A 17,905-nucleotide genomic window follows, 5' to 3' on the forward strand; every position below is an offset into this window, starting at 1 on the left:
TTAAATAGCATAATGAAAAATAAAATCAATGTTATTGATTTTAAAGCATTTTATTCAATAAAATTCTTCCTCCCCCCACTAAAATTTACGTTATTAATTCTACTCTATCAGTGACATTTCCCCTTAACCTGTTAACCTTCAGACAACACAAAATGACTGTTAGATGAAGACATTGGTGATTGACACCTGGAACAGGAGTGGCTGTTCATTGGCAACAGTGCTTGAACATGAACGATGATGTATGATGAGCACATGCATGTTGTTAATTAGAATGTACTTAGAAGGATGATAGTCAGACTCTTTGCTCTAGGGGAAGAGGATGAAGCAGTTGTTTCAAAATTATGTTTTCCTTACACTGGGACTTGGGCTTCTGTTGGGAAGCTAAAGAGGGGGAGGGCTGGCTCCCTGACTTGTATCACAGCAGTTTTTGTTTAATCTGTTCTACAGAATGGGAGTTCACGGAAATGTACTTTGAAAAGAGGGCTTCTCTGTTTTTTTTTTTTTTAAGTAGTAAATTGAAATGTACCAGTAAAAAGAATTAAAACATGGGAGTTTTTTTGTAAGCTGGTTGAAAATTACGTTTTCTATCAAAGTAATGTAGCATTGCTTCCTGAGTCAGCAGTATGATGATGTGGTATGCCCCAAATCTGATTTCATGCATTTCGTAAAGGACTTTGCACACGCGATCAAATCCATCTCAATGTAAAGGAGACCTCGAGGCTAATTTTATGATATTTTTCGTCTAGTGTGTCACTTTATGTCGACTTTTCGACTAACTTGTGTGTCTTTTCTTTATGTTCAAAGGTTTTATACCGTTTTTATTTTCTTCCCAGGTTATGTGTGCCCAGTGAGCCACCCCTGACACAAGAAGCATCATCAGCACTTTATTAGTAATGGATACTGAGAAGAAACCAGAGAATGATGAGGATGACAGTGTAAACAAAGAAGCAAAAGACTTGAGAAATAGTTCACCCCATGATGTAGATTGTGGGCCTGTATCTGAGGTGATAGCAGATTCCTCTGAAAATTCCACAAGCAAAAGAGGCTTTTTAGAGTCATCGGACTTTGACAGCGCTGTCGTGGGGAATGATGGAAATGAACACGCTTCCAAGAGAATGAAATTAGCTGAGGCAGAGCCCCTCCAGTCAGGAGAGCTGGGCATCCCTGGGTCAGAGAGGCCTGAGGGCTCAGGCCCGGAAGCGGGTGTCCCGTTGGCGGGGACAGGGGTGGGGGCCCTCCTTAGTGACGCTGATGGAGGCGTGTGTCTTCCTGGTGCCTTTGCCGCCCCCTGCAGTGTTAGCCCCACAGACGCTGCTTCTCTGGAAACAGATGCTGAGAAGAAGCCCGCTCAGGAAATGGTTTTCCTTGATCCAGGAAGAGAGCTTCCCTTCCCCCAGAACGAGATGCCTGCGAGCAGTACCCTTGGAAGTGTGGATGCAGTTCTGCAGTGCGGCGCATGTGGTCACTCGTTTGTTTCCTGCTCCGATTTGGAGAAGCATGCCGAGTGTCACATGCAGCAGCCTGAGGACCACGCCTGCGGCCCCTGTGGCCACAAAGCAGAGAGCAGCACGGCCTTACATGTGCACGTCAGGCAGGCGCACGGGCCGCAGAGGGTCTTTTCTTGTGACCTCTGTGGCTTTCAGTGTGTGGAGGAGAACCTGTTGAACGCACACTATCTCGGCAAAACACATCTCCGGCGTCAGAACCTTGCTGCTCGTGGAGGGTTTGTACAGATCTTAACCAAACAGCCTTTTCCTAAGAAGCCATGTCCCATGGGAACAAAAAGTGTTCGCACAAAGCCAAGAGCGTCTAAGCCAATAGCAAAGAATGGCGGTTCAAAAGGATTACAAAACGTTGGAAGCAAATTTAAAGATTTCAGAGGAAGCATTTCTAAACAAAGTGGAAATGGCAGTGAGTTGCTGGTTGAAATGATGCCATCCAGGAGTACTTCACCAGAAAAAGTAGAGATTGTTGAAGAAAATGTAACCTCCCTCGATATACCTCGGAATCCTGAAAACCAGAGTAAAAAGTTAGGAGCCTTAGTCACCTCAGAGGGTCTCCTAGAGAAATTGGAATCTACCAGAAACACCCTCCAGGCAGCCCACGGTGTCAGTACGTCCTCAAGACCCAGACCTGAGCGGAACGTCCTCATGCTGGGCAGCAGCTTCCGACGACGCAGCGGCGCTTTCGCCCTAAGGGGCCAGGCGAAGAAAAGGTTCACTCTTTTAGGAGTTAACAAAAGAGGCACTACTGAAACTCAGAGGCTGTGCTTGAAACACTTTAGAACACAGATGAAAACAAGTGATGCTGAGTCAACACCCCAGCATGCAGAAACCAGTGGCAGCGTCCAGGGTCTGTGCGTCACATCCGCAGAGACCCAGGACCTGAAGCAAGACAGGAGAAGCTCCCATCTCCCATGCTCCTTTGACTCGGTGACGGTGAGGCTGCCTTCTGATGACCAGGTGTTGTGTACGTGTACAGACTGTGGACACACAGCCACAAACAGGACAGAGTTGGAAATCCATGTGAAGAGGAGCCACGCAGGAGAGATGCAGTCTCACTGCCAGACATGTGGCTTTTCCAGTGCGTCCAGGAGGGACTTGGATGCACACTCGCACAATAACCAGCATCAGCAGACCGCCCCCGGCCTCAGTTGTCAGTGTTGTTCCTTTACTTCCTTGAATGAAATGTACCTGAGAGACCACATGAAGGAAAAGCACAGTAGGGGTTTCCTTTGCACGCCTTGTGATCTGTGCTTCTCGTCTGAGAAAGACATGGAGGAACACAAGACAACTGAGAAGCACATTCACTTGTTGGGTCAGCCAAAGACTTCTCAATCATTTAACAATGATTTGGTTTTACAGACTTTACCTTTAAGTACTTTAGAATCAGAAAATACAAAAGATTCTGTGAGTGAGTCAGGAAAAGCAGCTCAGGAAGAGCCAGTTCAGTCCAGGGTAAGCCATGGAAATGAAGTAAGACATGCGAATAAGCCTCAGTTTCAGTGTAAGAAGTGTTTTTATAAAACAAGATCTTCCACTGTTCTCACAAGACACATAAAGCTCCGCCATGGTCAAGACTATCACTTTCTGTGTAAGGCATGCAATCTTTACTCATTGAGCAAAGAAGGAATGGAGAAACACATTAAGAGAAGCAAACATCTTGAAAATGCTAAGAAAAATAATATTGGCTTAAGCTTTGAAGAATGTATTGAAAGGGTCTGCATAGGTGCAAATGACAAAAAAGAAGAGTTTACCATTTCTGGGAATGGAAGGATAGAAGGCCATGTGGAAGGTGTGCAATTCCAGGAGCACACCTGTCTCGACAAGAGCATCCTCCTTCCCCAGGAACTGTCACAATCTGGTGTAATCACCAAAGAGGCTGAATTAACTTTGACCACTGCCCCAAAGAGAGGGAGACCTAAAGGTAACATCTCACGGACGTGTTCACACTGTGGTCTTTTGGCCTCGAGTATTACAAACTTGACCGTGCACATTAGACGAAAACACAGTCACCAGTACAGTTATTTATGCAAAGTGTGTAAGTATTATACTGTAACTAAGGGAGACATGGAACGTCATTGTGCCACCAAGAAACATAAAGGACGTGTAGAAATAGAAGCGAGTGGAAAACCAAGTTCAGACATCATTGTTGGCCCGGAAGGGGGGAACCCTGAAGCCTGTAGGAAGAACACCACTTCAGCAGTTTCGGATGTACCTGCCAACGAGTCAGCTGAAGCAGACACCTCTGTTTCGGAAAAGCCAGTACTAGAGCAAGGGAATCCAGTTGAAGTTGACGTTGAGAATGTATTTCATTCTACAGATGGGGAAACTAACGGTCACATTCTTGAGAGAAAGGAACAAACGTCTCTAGAACCAGAGGACCTTATCCATCAGGGCAATGCCTGCTCCCAGGGAGATGACACAGGTACAGGAGATAACAAATGTGCGCGCTGTGAGTTTAACGCTTACTCTTCTCCTTCTCTAGAACTGCACATAAAACGGAAACATACAAGAGAGTTTGCGTTTTATTGCATGGCGTGTGATTACTATGCTGTGACTCGGCGGGAGATGACCAGGCACGCAGCAACAGAAAAACATAAGATGAAAAGGCAGTCTTACCTGAACTCTTCTAACGTAGAAGCCAGTTCTGCAGAAATGTCCAAAACCATCATTATTCCTGAAGGGCAGCATCAGCAAAGGTCTGAAGAATTTCAGATAATTTCAGACCAACCCTCTGAAACTCTCAGAGCTAGAAATGCTGCTGATTGTTCTATTTTGGATGAGAATACTAATTTAGATATGTCCAAAGTACTCTGCGCTCCTGGCTCTGTAGAAATTGAGACTGAGGAAGAATCTAATCTCAGCGAAGATCATTCCTTTTGTGAAGCTTTCCAGCCGCCCCTTGCCAAGGATAAAGTTACAAAACCGGAGGAGATGGTGTCCCTTAATATTTCCTCTAATTATGGCTCCCCAGGCAACTTTCAGAATGAAAATTCAGGAAGCTCAGCTTTGAATTATGAGACAGCAAAGGAAAACCACAGTATGTTGAATGACGTCAGTGATCCAGACACACATTGCAAGAGTGATGGCGGAAACGTAGGGGACAAGGCAGATAAAGTCCTTGGCAAACGTGTGTGCCCCGGAGCTCTAGAAGGAGAGCATTCGGCTGAGAGCACCATGCTGAGAGCAACTGGAGAAGAGCTCAACCTGGGTGGCAGTGGTCAGAACAAAGTTGGAAGTGTGCAGAGTTCAGGGGATTTGAAAGATGTGCCAGAAGATCCCGTTCTAGAGAATAAGGAGATTCTGATGAATTCCCAACATGAAAGTAAAATAATTTTGGAAGAGGATGGTCCAGCTTCTGATAGCACCGTTGAAAATACTGATGTTTATGAAACTATAATCAGTATTGATGATAAAGGACAAGCCGTGTACAGTTTTGGCCGGTTTGATTCTTCCATCATAAGGATAAAGAACCCTGAAGATGGGGACCTGTTAGACCAGTCTGAAGAGGGGCTTATAGCAGCAGGAGTGAGAATGAGTGAGTTGCCCTTAAAGGACTGTGCTCAAGGTGTGAAAAAGAAGAAATCCGACGGCGGTTCCTTTGCCGAATCCACACGAATTCGTTGTGATGACTGTGGCTTCTTAGCAGATGGTTTGAGTGGACTGAATGTTCACATAGCCATGAAGCATCCTACAAAAGAGAAACACTTCCACTGTCTGCTGTGTGGAAAGTCGTTCTACACGGAGAGCAACCTCCATCAGCATTTGGCCAGTGCTGGTCACATGAGAAATGAACAGGCCAGCGTCGAGGAGCTTCCCGAGGGAGGGGCCACCTTTAAATGTGTCAAGTGTACAGAGCCCTTTGATTCTGAACAGAATTTATTTCTGCATATTAAAGGGCAGCATGAGGAACTGCTCCGAGAGGTGAATAAGTACATAGTGGAAGACACTGAGCAAATCAACCGCGAGAGAGAGGAAAATCAGGGGAACGTTTGCAAGTATTGTGGGAAGATGTGTCGCAGCAGCAATTCGATGGCGTTCCTAGCACACATTCGCACTCACACAGGTATGTAAAGCGCAGCAAGTCTCTCTTTACCCACCAGGTGCAGAGGAGTGATAGAGTTCGGACATTTGTTCCCATCCAAATGTGGAGTCCTTAACTGCATTTGCCAGTCGGCCTCCACCCAGTTCACCTCCCACTGCCCCGTGGCTCTGGACGCTGCCATAGTCTTTGTTGACACTTAACATTTCTCAAGGTAATTAATTGAGCCTTAGTGATTCCAAAGGCACGATGTTTGGCAGATCTCTTTTATCAAGAAGCCTAGTCCCTCTGATGCGTTTGTTAAATTCCTGTCTCTCACAGCTTTTCAGTTGTCTCTAAGCTCTAGTTGTTTGGTTTTCCAGGGTGTCTATTAAGTGGCACTTTGGGTTTCAGAGGACATATTAAGTGGCTTTTGAAGAGTGGAATATGAAAATTTTCTTACAGTTTTAGGGATTTAAATGTATTCATTGCCAGATAGTTTATATCCCAAAGTGTAACTCCCAGGCAACAAGATTCTGCTTTCAAGGATCAAAATTAGTGAACACTTTTCAAAGTTAATATGTCCTGGGGATTTGGTTTGCATGGAGGTAGCACTTGATTTAATTTCTGTGCTGTCACATGTAGTGTTCCATTTTAATGTTCAATTTTAGGTAGAAATTTTTTTAAAAAACTTTTTGTGGAAAATACATAAGCCACTATTCTAAATTTATGTTAAAATTCGCTGCACTGTTTCTATAAACCTGCCATACATTCTTTGTTTTAAATGGACAGCTTTTCTAAATCATTGTGCTCTGCTTAGACAAGTTCTGTCTCCATGGTTGAATTTATGAGTGGATTTGAATAATAAATTCACATTTCAATGAACATATTTTCATTAAAACTGTAAGGTTTATTTTACTGTACTTTTAAATAATGGCTTATTATTAAAGATATACTTTAAATTCATGCAGTTTTTGAAACTTAGTGCACGGTTACAAGGAGGAAGACAAAAGGGTATGAAACATTATTAATAGTTTAGGGTGATTAAAGATAGATAAAAGTTTTTCTCTGAAGAAAGTAACAGGGCAACCTGCATAAGGTTAATCTAGGTAAATATAAACATTGTACTCTTGATCCCAGCTCTTCCCATGTAGTAGAACCACCCCTGGAGAGTAAGGTCAAATACTTATTTGTTGGCCTTATTAATACCTCTGTCGGTACCACGTTGCCGCTCACTTTCTGAAATGATAGGTTTTAGAAATCAGGCTCGTTCATGTGTGCAGAAAATAGGTTCTTTCTTAACATGCCCTCTTAAGGCAGATAAAACTGAATAAAACTAAGAGGAAGATGCTAATGGAGCTCTTTTTAGAATTCTTTATGCAACTGTCTGGTCAAGACATGTTGCTTATAATTGATGTGTCCATTACTTGAATTCTCTTGTAATTATAGTCAATAAGTCTTGTAAATGTGTTAAAGCTCACTAAAAGCATACAAATTCAAGAACAGAGTAAGGCTAATAATTTAAAATAATCAATGTAGGCATTTCAGCACTTAATTTCCCTTGTGTGTTGATAGCTGATCATTCTTAATCCATTAAGATTTATTTAGTCGTTTACAATGCAAAATAGGTTTGCACTGGTCACTTGTGCCATTTGAAAATGTCCACCAGGTTAAGTGCAGAATGTAGTCCATTAGTCTTCCTTGACTATATGTATTAATTGCATTTAAAATCAAGTTAATGTGGATGTGAAAGTGAGGTAACTATCAATATGTGACAGAGTAACCCTACTTATATAAGTTACATCATTGATTGTAACATTTAGTAAAAGTTAGCATACTTTTTAACATCTCCTGTTGGCTTATCAGCAAGTACATTTTTATGGTGTTCTGAGGCACCGCAAAGAGCTCTCTTCCTGAGTCCCCAGTGCCAGCCGACATTTCAATTTTGCAAGTCATTTTTTGCGGGGAGGTTGCTCTCCAGGTTTTAATCCAAGGCTTTTTTGTTGTTGTTGTTGTTTTCTTTTGTTTTTTTCCCTGGGGGCATCTTAAAAAGAATTGCTTCTCTGATACTTTGCTTATGTCCATGAAATAGTAATTCAGGGACTGTTATTAATGGTTAACTGGAAAAGGGCTTATTCTTCCAATCCCTGTTTTCATATTTTGTGATTTACTATATGTTTTATGTAACCTTTTCTTCCCATCCTTAACACGATAAAAGCAGCACTTGAAGAAACAAATGAGTTTTGGTTATCAAGGATTGTGGGAAAAAAGCCTCCCAGAGTTTTCCTGAGTGCTCGCTGGTATGAAGCCATCCACATGACCAGAAAGTGCAGCGTCTCCTTTCCCTTTGCGTTAGTAATACAGGAAAAGCTGTTCATTTTCTCTCCGGCATTGTTCTGGTAGTTAGAGCTTTAATTTCCTATACCAGAGGTCATTAAGTCGGAAGACTGTCTGAAGCCCTTAACTTCCTGTTCAGAGCGTGCTGGTCTCTGGCGCTATTTGGAAATGTCCACACGTGGGAGAACATTAGGGCTGGTGGTGTTTGTACCTTAATAAGTGACGGTTTAGAAGCCAGAACAGCTTGGGAAGAGGCGGTTAGGGGGAGTTAGTGCGTTGAGTTTAAGTGCAGTGAGGGCAGGGCCTCTGCTTTGCTCACTGCTTCACCCCCATGTGGTGCTGGCTTTCAGTGCTGTTTGTTGAATGAAGGAGTAAACAGCTGAGCAGAGGAACCAGTGAAGTGTTCAGTGTAGGGAGGATTGTGGAGTGGAGAAGCATTAATTAGATAATGGGTTGTATCCATATTACTTGATTCTTTAAGACCTAAAGTCTTCTTATGATTTTTTAAGTGTCAGTGTCACGTCCATGTATACATAGCAGTTGGCAGTGAATGAAGTTGAGGAAGGCCAGTGCAGGTCTGAGGGGGAGGCTTTGTTTTTAAAGTCTTTGGAATTATTTAGGTAACATTGTGAGGTGCCAGAAAGCTAGAGACCCTCTTTCATTTTTCCCTTTCAGAAAACCTCACAGGCCAAATTAAAACAAAACAAAAACTACTGAGGGTAATGCTGTCTCATGGAGTGGGACTATTTAAAATAATATTGACAGTTTGTAATAATCTCAATATGCCTGAAAGACAAATTTAGAAATATGTGGTCTTACAAATTTTGCCTTAAAAATACTATGCCTGGATTCATTTTGGAATGGGCCTAGCAGGCTTAAAAATGGAAACGCTGTCAGGAAAAAAAATGGGACATTTCTTGTTTTCTTATACAGAAAACTGTTACCCCTAGTCCCGTAGTATTAGAATTTTTATGGCCAGGAAGGAGATGTTAACACATCTCTGCATGTAAGATACAAAAAGTAGTCAGGGCCTCCGTGATTTCTACATGGAAACAGTCAACAGTGACTCGTGGATGTGTTGTCAGCACACCAGCAGTGATGGCTGAAACCCGAAGGAACTGCGGTTTCCACCAGGGAGCCACGGACAGTCCACTGAAAGCGCTGAAGGTCTGTGTCCGGCCCCCGTGGCCCGTGTGCTGCCACACAGAGGAACTCACACCCTGTAGTGCAGAGCGAGCACACAAGGGCTGAGTCACGAGGTATCTTGGCTCCTTTCACCAAAATTGTAATAATACACGTGTTGAGAGAGCTTTATCTTCTTCGTTTAGAGTCCTGATGTTATTGTTGATTAATAATTTCCTAATTACCTTTAGTGCAGTTTAATTTAAAGTACAGGTGAATTGGTTCTTCTCACTGTTTTCTTTTACAAGTCCCTTTATAGAATGCTGTGTCAAGATGAAATGTTTCAAAGTAGTGATAGGCTTAGTTTTATCAGAATCATTTAAATAAACTGTAGTTTCTAATGTGACTGATAGAATGTGATTGCTGTAAGCCGCAGTCTCAACCTGCTTTTGACATTTAAACATATAAAGCTGACGAGATACAACCATTCAGGTGCTAAATATATTTTACCTCTACTTGTAACAGTAGAAATGGAAGTATTAGAAGATCTGGCTTCATTGTCTCTGAACTGTGAAATATTCAACTTTGCCCGTGCTTAGTACTGTTGACTTTTTTATTTCTGTTAGAAGATTAAAATTAAATGCTTCACTTTTTTTGTCAGCTTTTGGGAATTAAATTGAAATTTAAGACTCAAAGTTTTTACTGAGCGCTTCAATTTCAGCACAGTATTCTTGGAGGATTTTTTTTCAAGGGCATTGCGCAAAGTTCCATTGATCAAAAATGATTTACTGCAACTTTTTTATTTGAGCTCTTTTTGTATATTTATTAAAGTCCACATATTTCATATTCTGTCTAACTGTATTAGAAGAGGTACTTCACCAAGTAGGTACTAAACATGCTATGAAAAATTTGGAAACATTGTACCAATTTTAAACTGTGTTTTTTTAAATGATTTTATTTCCTTGAGGATTTAAAGGTTAGAATTAGAAAATGGTATATATGTGTTACACTTTGAAAGAGTGTTGCTTCTTGTTAATATGGGTACTGATTATCAATTAGTAACTATTTTCCAGTTAGAATCTACCTATTATTGACAGTAAGTTTGTGGACTCTTGAAATAATTTTGTCTCCTCATTTTTTGAGTATAGATTAATCTTATTTCTTTATGAAATAAAAAAATTGTTGGTACTGTGCCTTTTATGTTGAAATGTTCTTGAAATCAACAATAGCCATAATGTCAGTAATTCTGATTTGCTGAATCATCACAGATTTTTGGCTCTAAAATGATCATAAAAGCAAATAATTTATCCACTATATATTCTTATATTGTATGGTATTGAAAGAGTAATATTGTGAATAATTTGGGATGTTAGAAAAAAACTGAAATATTAATGTGAAAAAATTCAAAGCTGTAGAAATATGAGGGAACGGGGATGTGGCCACTGAGAAATTTATTTGATAATAAATATATTTTTAAAAAACATCAGCTACTCTGTATGCATTTATGTTTTAAAAATGTTCCATTTAAAATGTTAAATGACTTTTAAAACTATTTTTGTGAATTGTAAGAAAAATTGTAAGAAAAAAAGCTCATCTCATCTGCTTAGTACTGCTCAGGTGTATCACCTTTGACTTTAAATTTTAGAAATGTTATTGAAAGTTAGAAATACTCATTGGAACATTAAAGTCTTCTTGGTGGAATAATTGTGGAATGCGTGTCTGTTCAAGTTAGAAAGGAATGCAGGTATTCCATTTGGGGGACAGAAATTTGTAATTAGATTATAAGTATGATTTAAGATCTGGGCCTCTTTTAAAACTTTATCAGTAATGTATTATTCAAATTCAAATCATACTTTATGTTAAATTTATTTAGGATCAAAACCATTCAAGTGCAAGATATGCCATTTTGCAACAGCTCAGCTTGGCGATGCCAGAAACCATGTCAAAAGGCACCTTGGGATGAGGGAATACAAGTGTCATGTCTGTGGGTGAGTAAATTGAAACCGTCTCTACTGTGGTGAACCAGGAAGCATGTGCAGGGTATCCATTGTTTCAGAATTCAAAACTGATAGGAGTAAGAGTGGCTAAAATTATGCATGCGTATCCTTCTTTCCATTGTTATGGTAAATTCCTTAAACACAGTTATGACATTCTTCTCCCACTTCTAATCCTGTACTGAAGATGAGCAATTTTATGGGCTACAAGGTCAATTTGAACCTGTAATCTGTAAATTGACTAAATTATAGGATGTTCATTCATATTGCCAGAGAGAAGTGTAAATTCCATTTAAAGACATAAAAAAATACATAATATAGCTTCAGGATTGTATATGTATGTTTTTTTTTCTTTTGCTATACCGCTTTAATTTTAATCACATTAATGGCTCTTTGGATACATTGGACACATTCTATAAGGAAAAAAGCAGAAAAAGATTTAATTTCAGAGAACTGATTATTGCAGGGATGAAGCTTAAAAAACCAGTGTATAATGTAGGTTTTTGTGTAACGTTATTTCAAAACTTGTTTTTTCTGTTTTAGTTAATGGCTCTTTCCTCTAAAGAATCATTCACAATGTTTAATTGTCACTCAAATGTGTTGCATTTAATAGGAAGCAATGAGACGCCTTAATGCAACACTAATTAATTTAGCAGAAATGTTTGAAAGGTTTTAAAATGCCACGGCATCTATGGTATATCATAGGACATTCAGAGCTGGATTTTAATACCTTACTTCTGATTAAAAGTATATTTTAATGCTGTTATGCTAGAGAAATTAACTAATAAGTGCATCGTATAAAAACACTTTATGTGAAACCTGAGGAACCTGCAGTTCTTATGGTTAATTCACAAAACACTTCGGATTCAATTAAATTATGCAATGTGTACATGTTTTTTATATATATATATATATATATATATATATATATATATATATATATATATATATATAAAAAACTCTCCCGTTGCGGAGCACAGGCTCCGGACGCGCAGGCTTAGCGGCCATGGCTCACGGGCCCAGCTGCTCCGCGACATGCGGGATCCTCCCGGACCGGGGCATGAACCCACGTCCCCCGCACTGGCAGGTGGACTCTCAACCACTGCACCACCAGGGAAGCCGCGTACATGTTATATTAAGTTTATTTTTTCAGTGGAAGATTCTTCTGGTTAGCACTACTGTGTAAATATCTTTTAAGTCAAAAACAGTTTCTGTTTTTTAATGGACTGTACATTTCATCCCAGGATGCAGTTGCATTTTTTAACCCTTAAGATAGTTTTACAAATAACTTTGCAAGCAGTTTTATTAACCATGGCCTGTGATTTATTCATTGGCAGAATTGATGGTTCAGTGACTTGGAGCTAAAGTAAATGAAGATGAACCTTTGCCCTGAAGCCCCCTGAACATCAGTGGGAGAATGAGTTTTGTTGCTACTGATTTTAGCTGCAAGGGTCGAGTGCCACATGGTTCATTTAATTGCTCCAGGTCTCGGAATTTTAAAAGATACCTCATTTATTGTTTTTACCATGTGAGTTATAGGATAGAGGAAGGCCCTGACTCCAATGAAAATTTGTGCTATGACAATAAGCAGTTTCTTCTTTGTGTCTGCAAAATAAGGAAATAATTTTTGCATACTATGTTATTAGAAACCTAATTCCATTCATTTTTTATTAGCGTTACCAAAACCTGGAAAGAGAAGAAGAAACTTTCAGAGAGCAGTTTCTGACATATGTAGCGTCAAAAACAATGTCTGATTGATTGGCTTTGGTTGTGTGATTTGAGCAGTGCACACTTGCTTAGCTCATTGCTTAGCATGTACAACTGGCATGTTGCACTAATGGTTTATATAGTGATTCCCAAGTAAAGAATTATAAGTACGTATAGCTATGTTGAGTTTTATATGGCTGTCAGAGAAGTCTACGTGTGTGTGTGTATACATAGAAAAATCAATCTAGATTCTCAAATTGTATCACTTAAAATTACAATAGTCGCTGAATTTTATTTGAACAAGAAATAATAGTTCTCTTAATTTTTTATGTGAAATTTGATTTAAAAGTCACATAACAGTTACTTGTACAGGGTAGATATTTTTACAGGGAAGCTAAAAGTTCTGAAGAATTTCAGTAAACTGCAGAATGCCTATCGACCTATGTAGTTGACACAGAACAATAATGAGTTAAATACCCTTTAATGCTAAAGAAAAAGTATCATAGGTTGTTCTGTATTCCATGTGTTTCAAAGGGATAGAGCAGAATGTAGGTTAAAAATTAAAGTAAAAAACGTTAAAAAAAAAAAGAGAGAATTGGCTATCAGATTAGTGGCAGTAGAGAGCACTGGTACATTAACATCACTGACAATGTCAATTCATTATCATTGATGGCTAAATAATCTTAGAAATGCTCAGTGGACCTATTAGTTCCTGAACATAAGCAGCTTATGCTGCATTTCTTCATTAGCTTCAATTGCTATAAATTTTACCTTTTAAAAAATCATGCTTTAAAAGGTGAAGTGATCTTTCAGGAACATTAACTCTATAATTTTGTCACAAACAGAAGGTCTTGCACTATGTTTTGTTTTCTTCAGTAGTTAGTATCTTAGTGTCTGTTTTAGAATTTTACTAATAACCCCTTCACTGTTTGAGTTGTAAGAAATAAACGGTTTTTCAAACAGTTCTGTTAGAGTAATAATATATGAAAACAGTGGGGCAGGCACATTTTTGAAGTGAAATTATTACTCACAGTGTTGTACTATTTTTCCTTAGTTACCTCTTGAAAAAAATCTTATATTCTATGGTGAAATTGATGAAAACAACAAACAGTACATTTTGTTGAAAAGACATCAGTATTAATGTTTCAGTTTATTTGTAATTGTATGACTTCTTTTTCATATCTTTAAGATTTTAGATGCTCATCAAATATGTATCATATATTATTTACTAAGGCTTAATTTAAGGGTTGTGCATTAGCTACTCCTTTAATAAAAACTGCCTTTTAAACTTTTATTTCAGTTGTTTGAACCTACACTGATCTTCTTTGAATTTTTAAGCTCAATTTTAAGATCTCTCTGTCCCCCTCATCGGCAAATCTAGCCACAGTATATCATGGATTTGAGTTATTTGACCAAAGAGGCTGAATGTATTGTATTCGATGTCTAATTCCTAATGCTAGCTGGGATTCAGAATTCAAGATTTAAGTTTTGTTTACCCATGGTTTACATGCTTTATGTCAGGGTATAGGTTTCAGAAATGTATTGCTCTGCACTCCCTGTTTTAAGAACATGTTATAGATAACTTCATTTAAAAGCCTTTCATTTTACTTTCACTTTTAGGAGGAGCACTTTTTGAATTACAGTTTCTTAATGTTTTTCTTACTTCTGAGCATGACCCCAAGAGGAATTTTATAGAATATAGGTGAATTTATATTTAGCACTTGTTGGATAGTTAACATGAAAATGTGCTATGGGTCGGACATAGGGCTTAGTGGGGGAGAAAATAAAAAATAATAGAAAACACCTTATATAGAAGTTAATAATTTTGTTGGGAACATATGTTTAAAAATAGGTAAACACATTTTTACTAAGTCCGTGATCTTTACCTTTGCTATTTTTCGTAGTCAAGAACTTAAAAATCTCAGTGGCTGAAGAACATCATTGTGGAAACCATGTTTTGTTAAATTCATTTACATTTATTTTAGTAATCTCTTCCTCCGTGTGTGTACACACATACACACACACATTAGTGTATATATAATACTCTCAGTAATAAATAGTATTTAAGCAGTGCTGTTTTAGTGTACAGCTTAATTAGCAGTCGTTTCATTTGTTGATCTCAGTTTCATGAGATTGTTTATCTCATGTTCATTATCCCATTGTACAGATGGTAAACCTGAGAGTAAAAGTATTTTTAGTGATGGAGTTAAATTATGGGCTAGTAATGGTAGACCACTGTTTCCTTCCTTTAACTGTACCTTTTCTTTATTTCTCTGCTTTTGTAATATCTGTTGTTTTAGTTACTGATTTTAACTTGTACTTATTTTTTTTCTCTCTAGGTTGTTTTCTCTAGCATGTGATAGCTGTAACTTCCAGCCCCCAGCCACTTTTGTTTTTTGCTTTTGCTCAGACTTACATTATTCTAAAAAATTGCTTGCACTGTATTTTATTTTAATATTCTGGTATTCAGTCTCTTTCTCTCTCTCTTTTTGGTCTCTCTCTGTTTCACTTTTCTCATATTAAAGTGTTGTTTTAAATAATTTTATTATTTTTCCTCATTGTTCTTTATGTGTTGATAATTTATTGCACTTGAGTTGTTACATGAACATGTTAGTATCATAGAAATAAGTGCCTAAAAAAGTGAAGATTTTATTGTCTTTCCATTAGGGTGAGAGGGGTAAAATTGATCTTCTTGGGTTATGGTTTTTGTTTTTCATTACTAGTTACTACAAAAAAAGACTAAGTAGAAAATTAGTAAGTAGCCTGTGAGTTCAGTAAACCCGGGAAATGATACTTAACTTTTGTATGCCATTATTCACAAAAACCCCAGTATGCATGATTTAGGGGTTATGTTATTTTCTGACCGCTTTCCCTGTGTCTAGTCTTGAATCTTGTATATAAACAGTTGAGTAGTACTTACCTAATCAGGAGAGAATAGGGCATTTACTAAATCTGTCACCTCTGGGTTCATGAAAAGATTCTAGACATTTTCTATTGTGTATTAATGTGCTTATGAACTGTTTATTCTTAGTTGGTTTAAGAAACCTTAAATAGAAAGTTACTAATGCAGCAAAACTCTTTTTTTGTGTGTGTGTGGCATTACCTAGTTTTTGTGCATTAGAAGGGATCTCTATGTAGATGATTATAATGTCACTTTCTGACCTTTGCAGCTTGAATAATTGTAAATCATTGCTTCATAACGTGTCAGAGAATGTCTGTACTAGGCAATTAAATGGCAGAATATAATAGACCAAATTATTGCCTGTCATGTTTTCAACAACACAGTTAGTATTTGAGTTACACTTAATCATTACGTGCATTAGCAACTTCATTGGAATCCAGCTTCAGGCTGAGCATGAAATACATTACATTATTTAAACCTCTAATGGTACAAGTCATTTATTTGTGTTGAAGTGTACAACATGCAGAGTTTCATAAAGCAAGGAACACTTGAGAGCTTAATTTATCCAAATCAAAGTCTAAATGCAGATAAACACAAGTGGCAAAAATTAGTAATTTTTATAGGCTGGAAATATTTAAAAATACATGGTTGTGTGTAATTTTAGGCAGCAGGAATAAATTAAAATCACTATTTTTAGTCTGCTCTGAGAATTAAAGCTGTGTATACCTAAATCATTAAGAGCACCATGGGATTGCATTTTTAGCTCAACAATTAATTACAGCCATCATATCTACAGATGTATCCAAATAAAATAAGTTTTTGGTTTGGCTGGTTGTTTTGGTTAAAGAGACATAGAAAAAAAGACATAGATAGAAAAAGTTTGTTTTATATCATGTCATAAATTATGCATGTAACAATATAAAGGGCAGCATCTCTCAATTTTATAAAACACATCAAAACTAACATTAAAATACTCTTGTTATAAAGGATGTGTTACATATTTTATCTGTATAATATTTTAATGCTTTTTGTTTAATGGTATATTTTTGTCTTTAGTTTGAAAATTTAAAAATCCCACATAATGCTGACTGTCTCTCTTCCTGTCAGTGAGGAATACCAAATGTACATTGTTAGTTTATTCTTCTGATGTTGAAGTCCTTGAAATACCATTTAAATACTGAATGGATGTTATTTTATATTTTTTTATAAACAAATCACTTTTTATTTTGAAAATCTAGGAGATATCTTGGTTATTATATTAAAATAAAATACACTTTTTCTCAGATACGATTGTAGGATATTTTTTAGTGAACTGCTTTGTAAATCCAGGAGAGAGTCGGGGGTATGGTTAGGATAACGGGGAAGAAACAGAAGAAACTGTTTTCCGCCTCTCCTCACAGGGAGAGGAGGGCATCTTCGTCACCACCATATCCTGTGCTCCTTTTTTGTGATAGTGTTTTCTTGAATTTTTGCCTTGGAAGAGTAGGGTCATAGATTTATTCCAAGGCAGTAAGTGTGATCAGCTCATAAGAAAATAGAAATAAAATTCACATTGTCATTTGTTGCTGTTGTAGTTGAAAACACTGGCCTCTGTCTCTAAGGTCTTTTCTAGTGAAAAGGTCTTATCTCAGTGACTTAAGTAATTTTTGCTTTATTTTTATTTTAAAATGTTCCATGGTGACTTTAAAATACTATTGTGGAATCACAGGATTCTTTAGCCCTCCTGATCCCAGGAGTGAAATACAGAAGGGCAGCTACTCCTCTGGTTTCCTTGGCCTGTCCTGTGATTTTTTTATTTTATTTTTATTGTTAACCTGTTTTCTCCCTCCCTCTTCCTGTTCATGTGTTTCTGAAAGTCCTTTAGTTTCTACAGGGTTTTGCTCTTTGATTTGTCTGAGACTGAATAAGAGGAGGTGTTGGAAATGTAGATACGAGGGAAGTACAACCATTGATTCAGGTATTCATTCATTTCCCATTGGGCAGATTCTTGACAGTTTCCTCTTCAAGTAGGCCCAGGTGGTGCAACGGCCCTGCGGTCACGTGCTCCAAGTAGGAGAGACAGACTCAGAGGCAGACTACAGGGGAAAGAGCGGGGGATGGTGGTCCACAGAGGAGGGGTGCCCAGCTCTGCTTGGGAGCAGCAGGAAAGACTTCTTTCAGAGGATGGGTTTGAGTTGGTTCTCGAAGGATGAGGAGGTATTTATACACAAGGCAAAAAAGGACACTTTTTTATTAGAGGGAACAAAAGAGCAAAAGTAGTGAAGTATGGAATAGCATGGCATATTAAGAACACTGCGAGAAATTCCTGGAGTTTAAGTGC

The 17,905-nt window shown here is 38.2% G+C and overlaps 1 protein-coding gene across 2 annotated transcripts in view; it reads left to right on the forward strand.

Annotated features, from left to right (window-relative positions):
* The window catches only part of ZNF407 (zinc finger protein 407), a 421,360-nt gene that overhangs the window by 23,745 nt on the left and 379,710 nt on the right, over window positions 1–17,905 (forward strand). For both annotated transcript variants that reach the window (XM_019937214.3, XM_019937215.3), the window contains exons 2-3: window positions 834–5,568; window positions 10,856–10,970. In XM_019937214.3, the coding sequence (XP_019792773.1) occupies window positions 894–5,568; window positions 10,856–10,970 (4,790 nt within the window). In that variant the 5' untranslated portion in view covers window positions 834–893. The remainder of the gene's footprint in view (window positions 1–833; window positions 5,569–10,855; window positions 10,971–17,905) is intronic.

Source organism: Tursiops truncatus, chromosome 13, assembly GCF_011762595.2.
Source record: "Tursiops truncatus isolate mTurTru1 chromosome 13, mTurTru1.mat.Y, whole genome shotgun sequence".
In the NCBI taxonomy this organism is placed as follows: Eukaryota; Metazoa; Chordata; class Mammalia; order Artiodactyla; family Delphinidae; genus Tursiops; species Tursiops truncatus.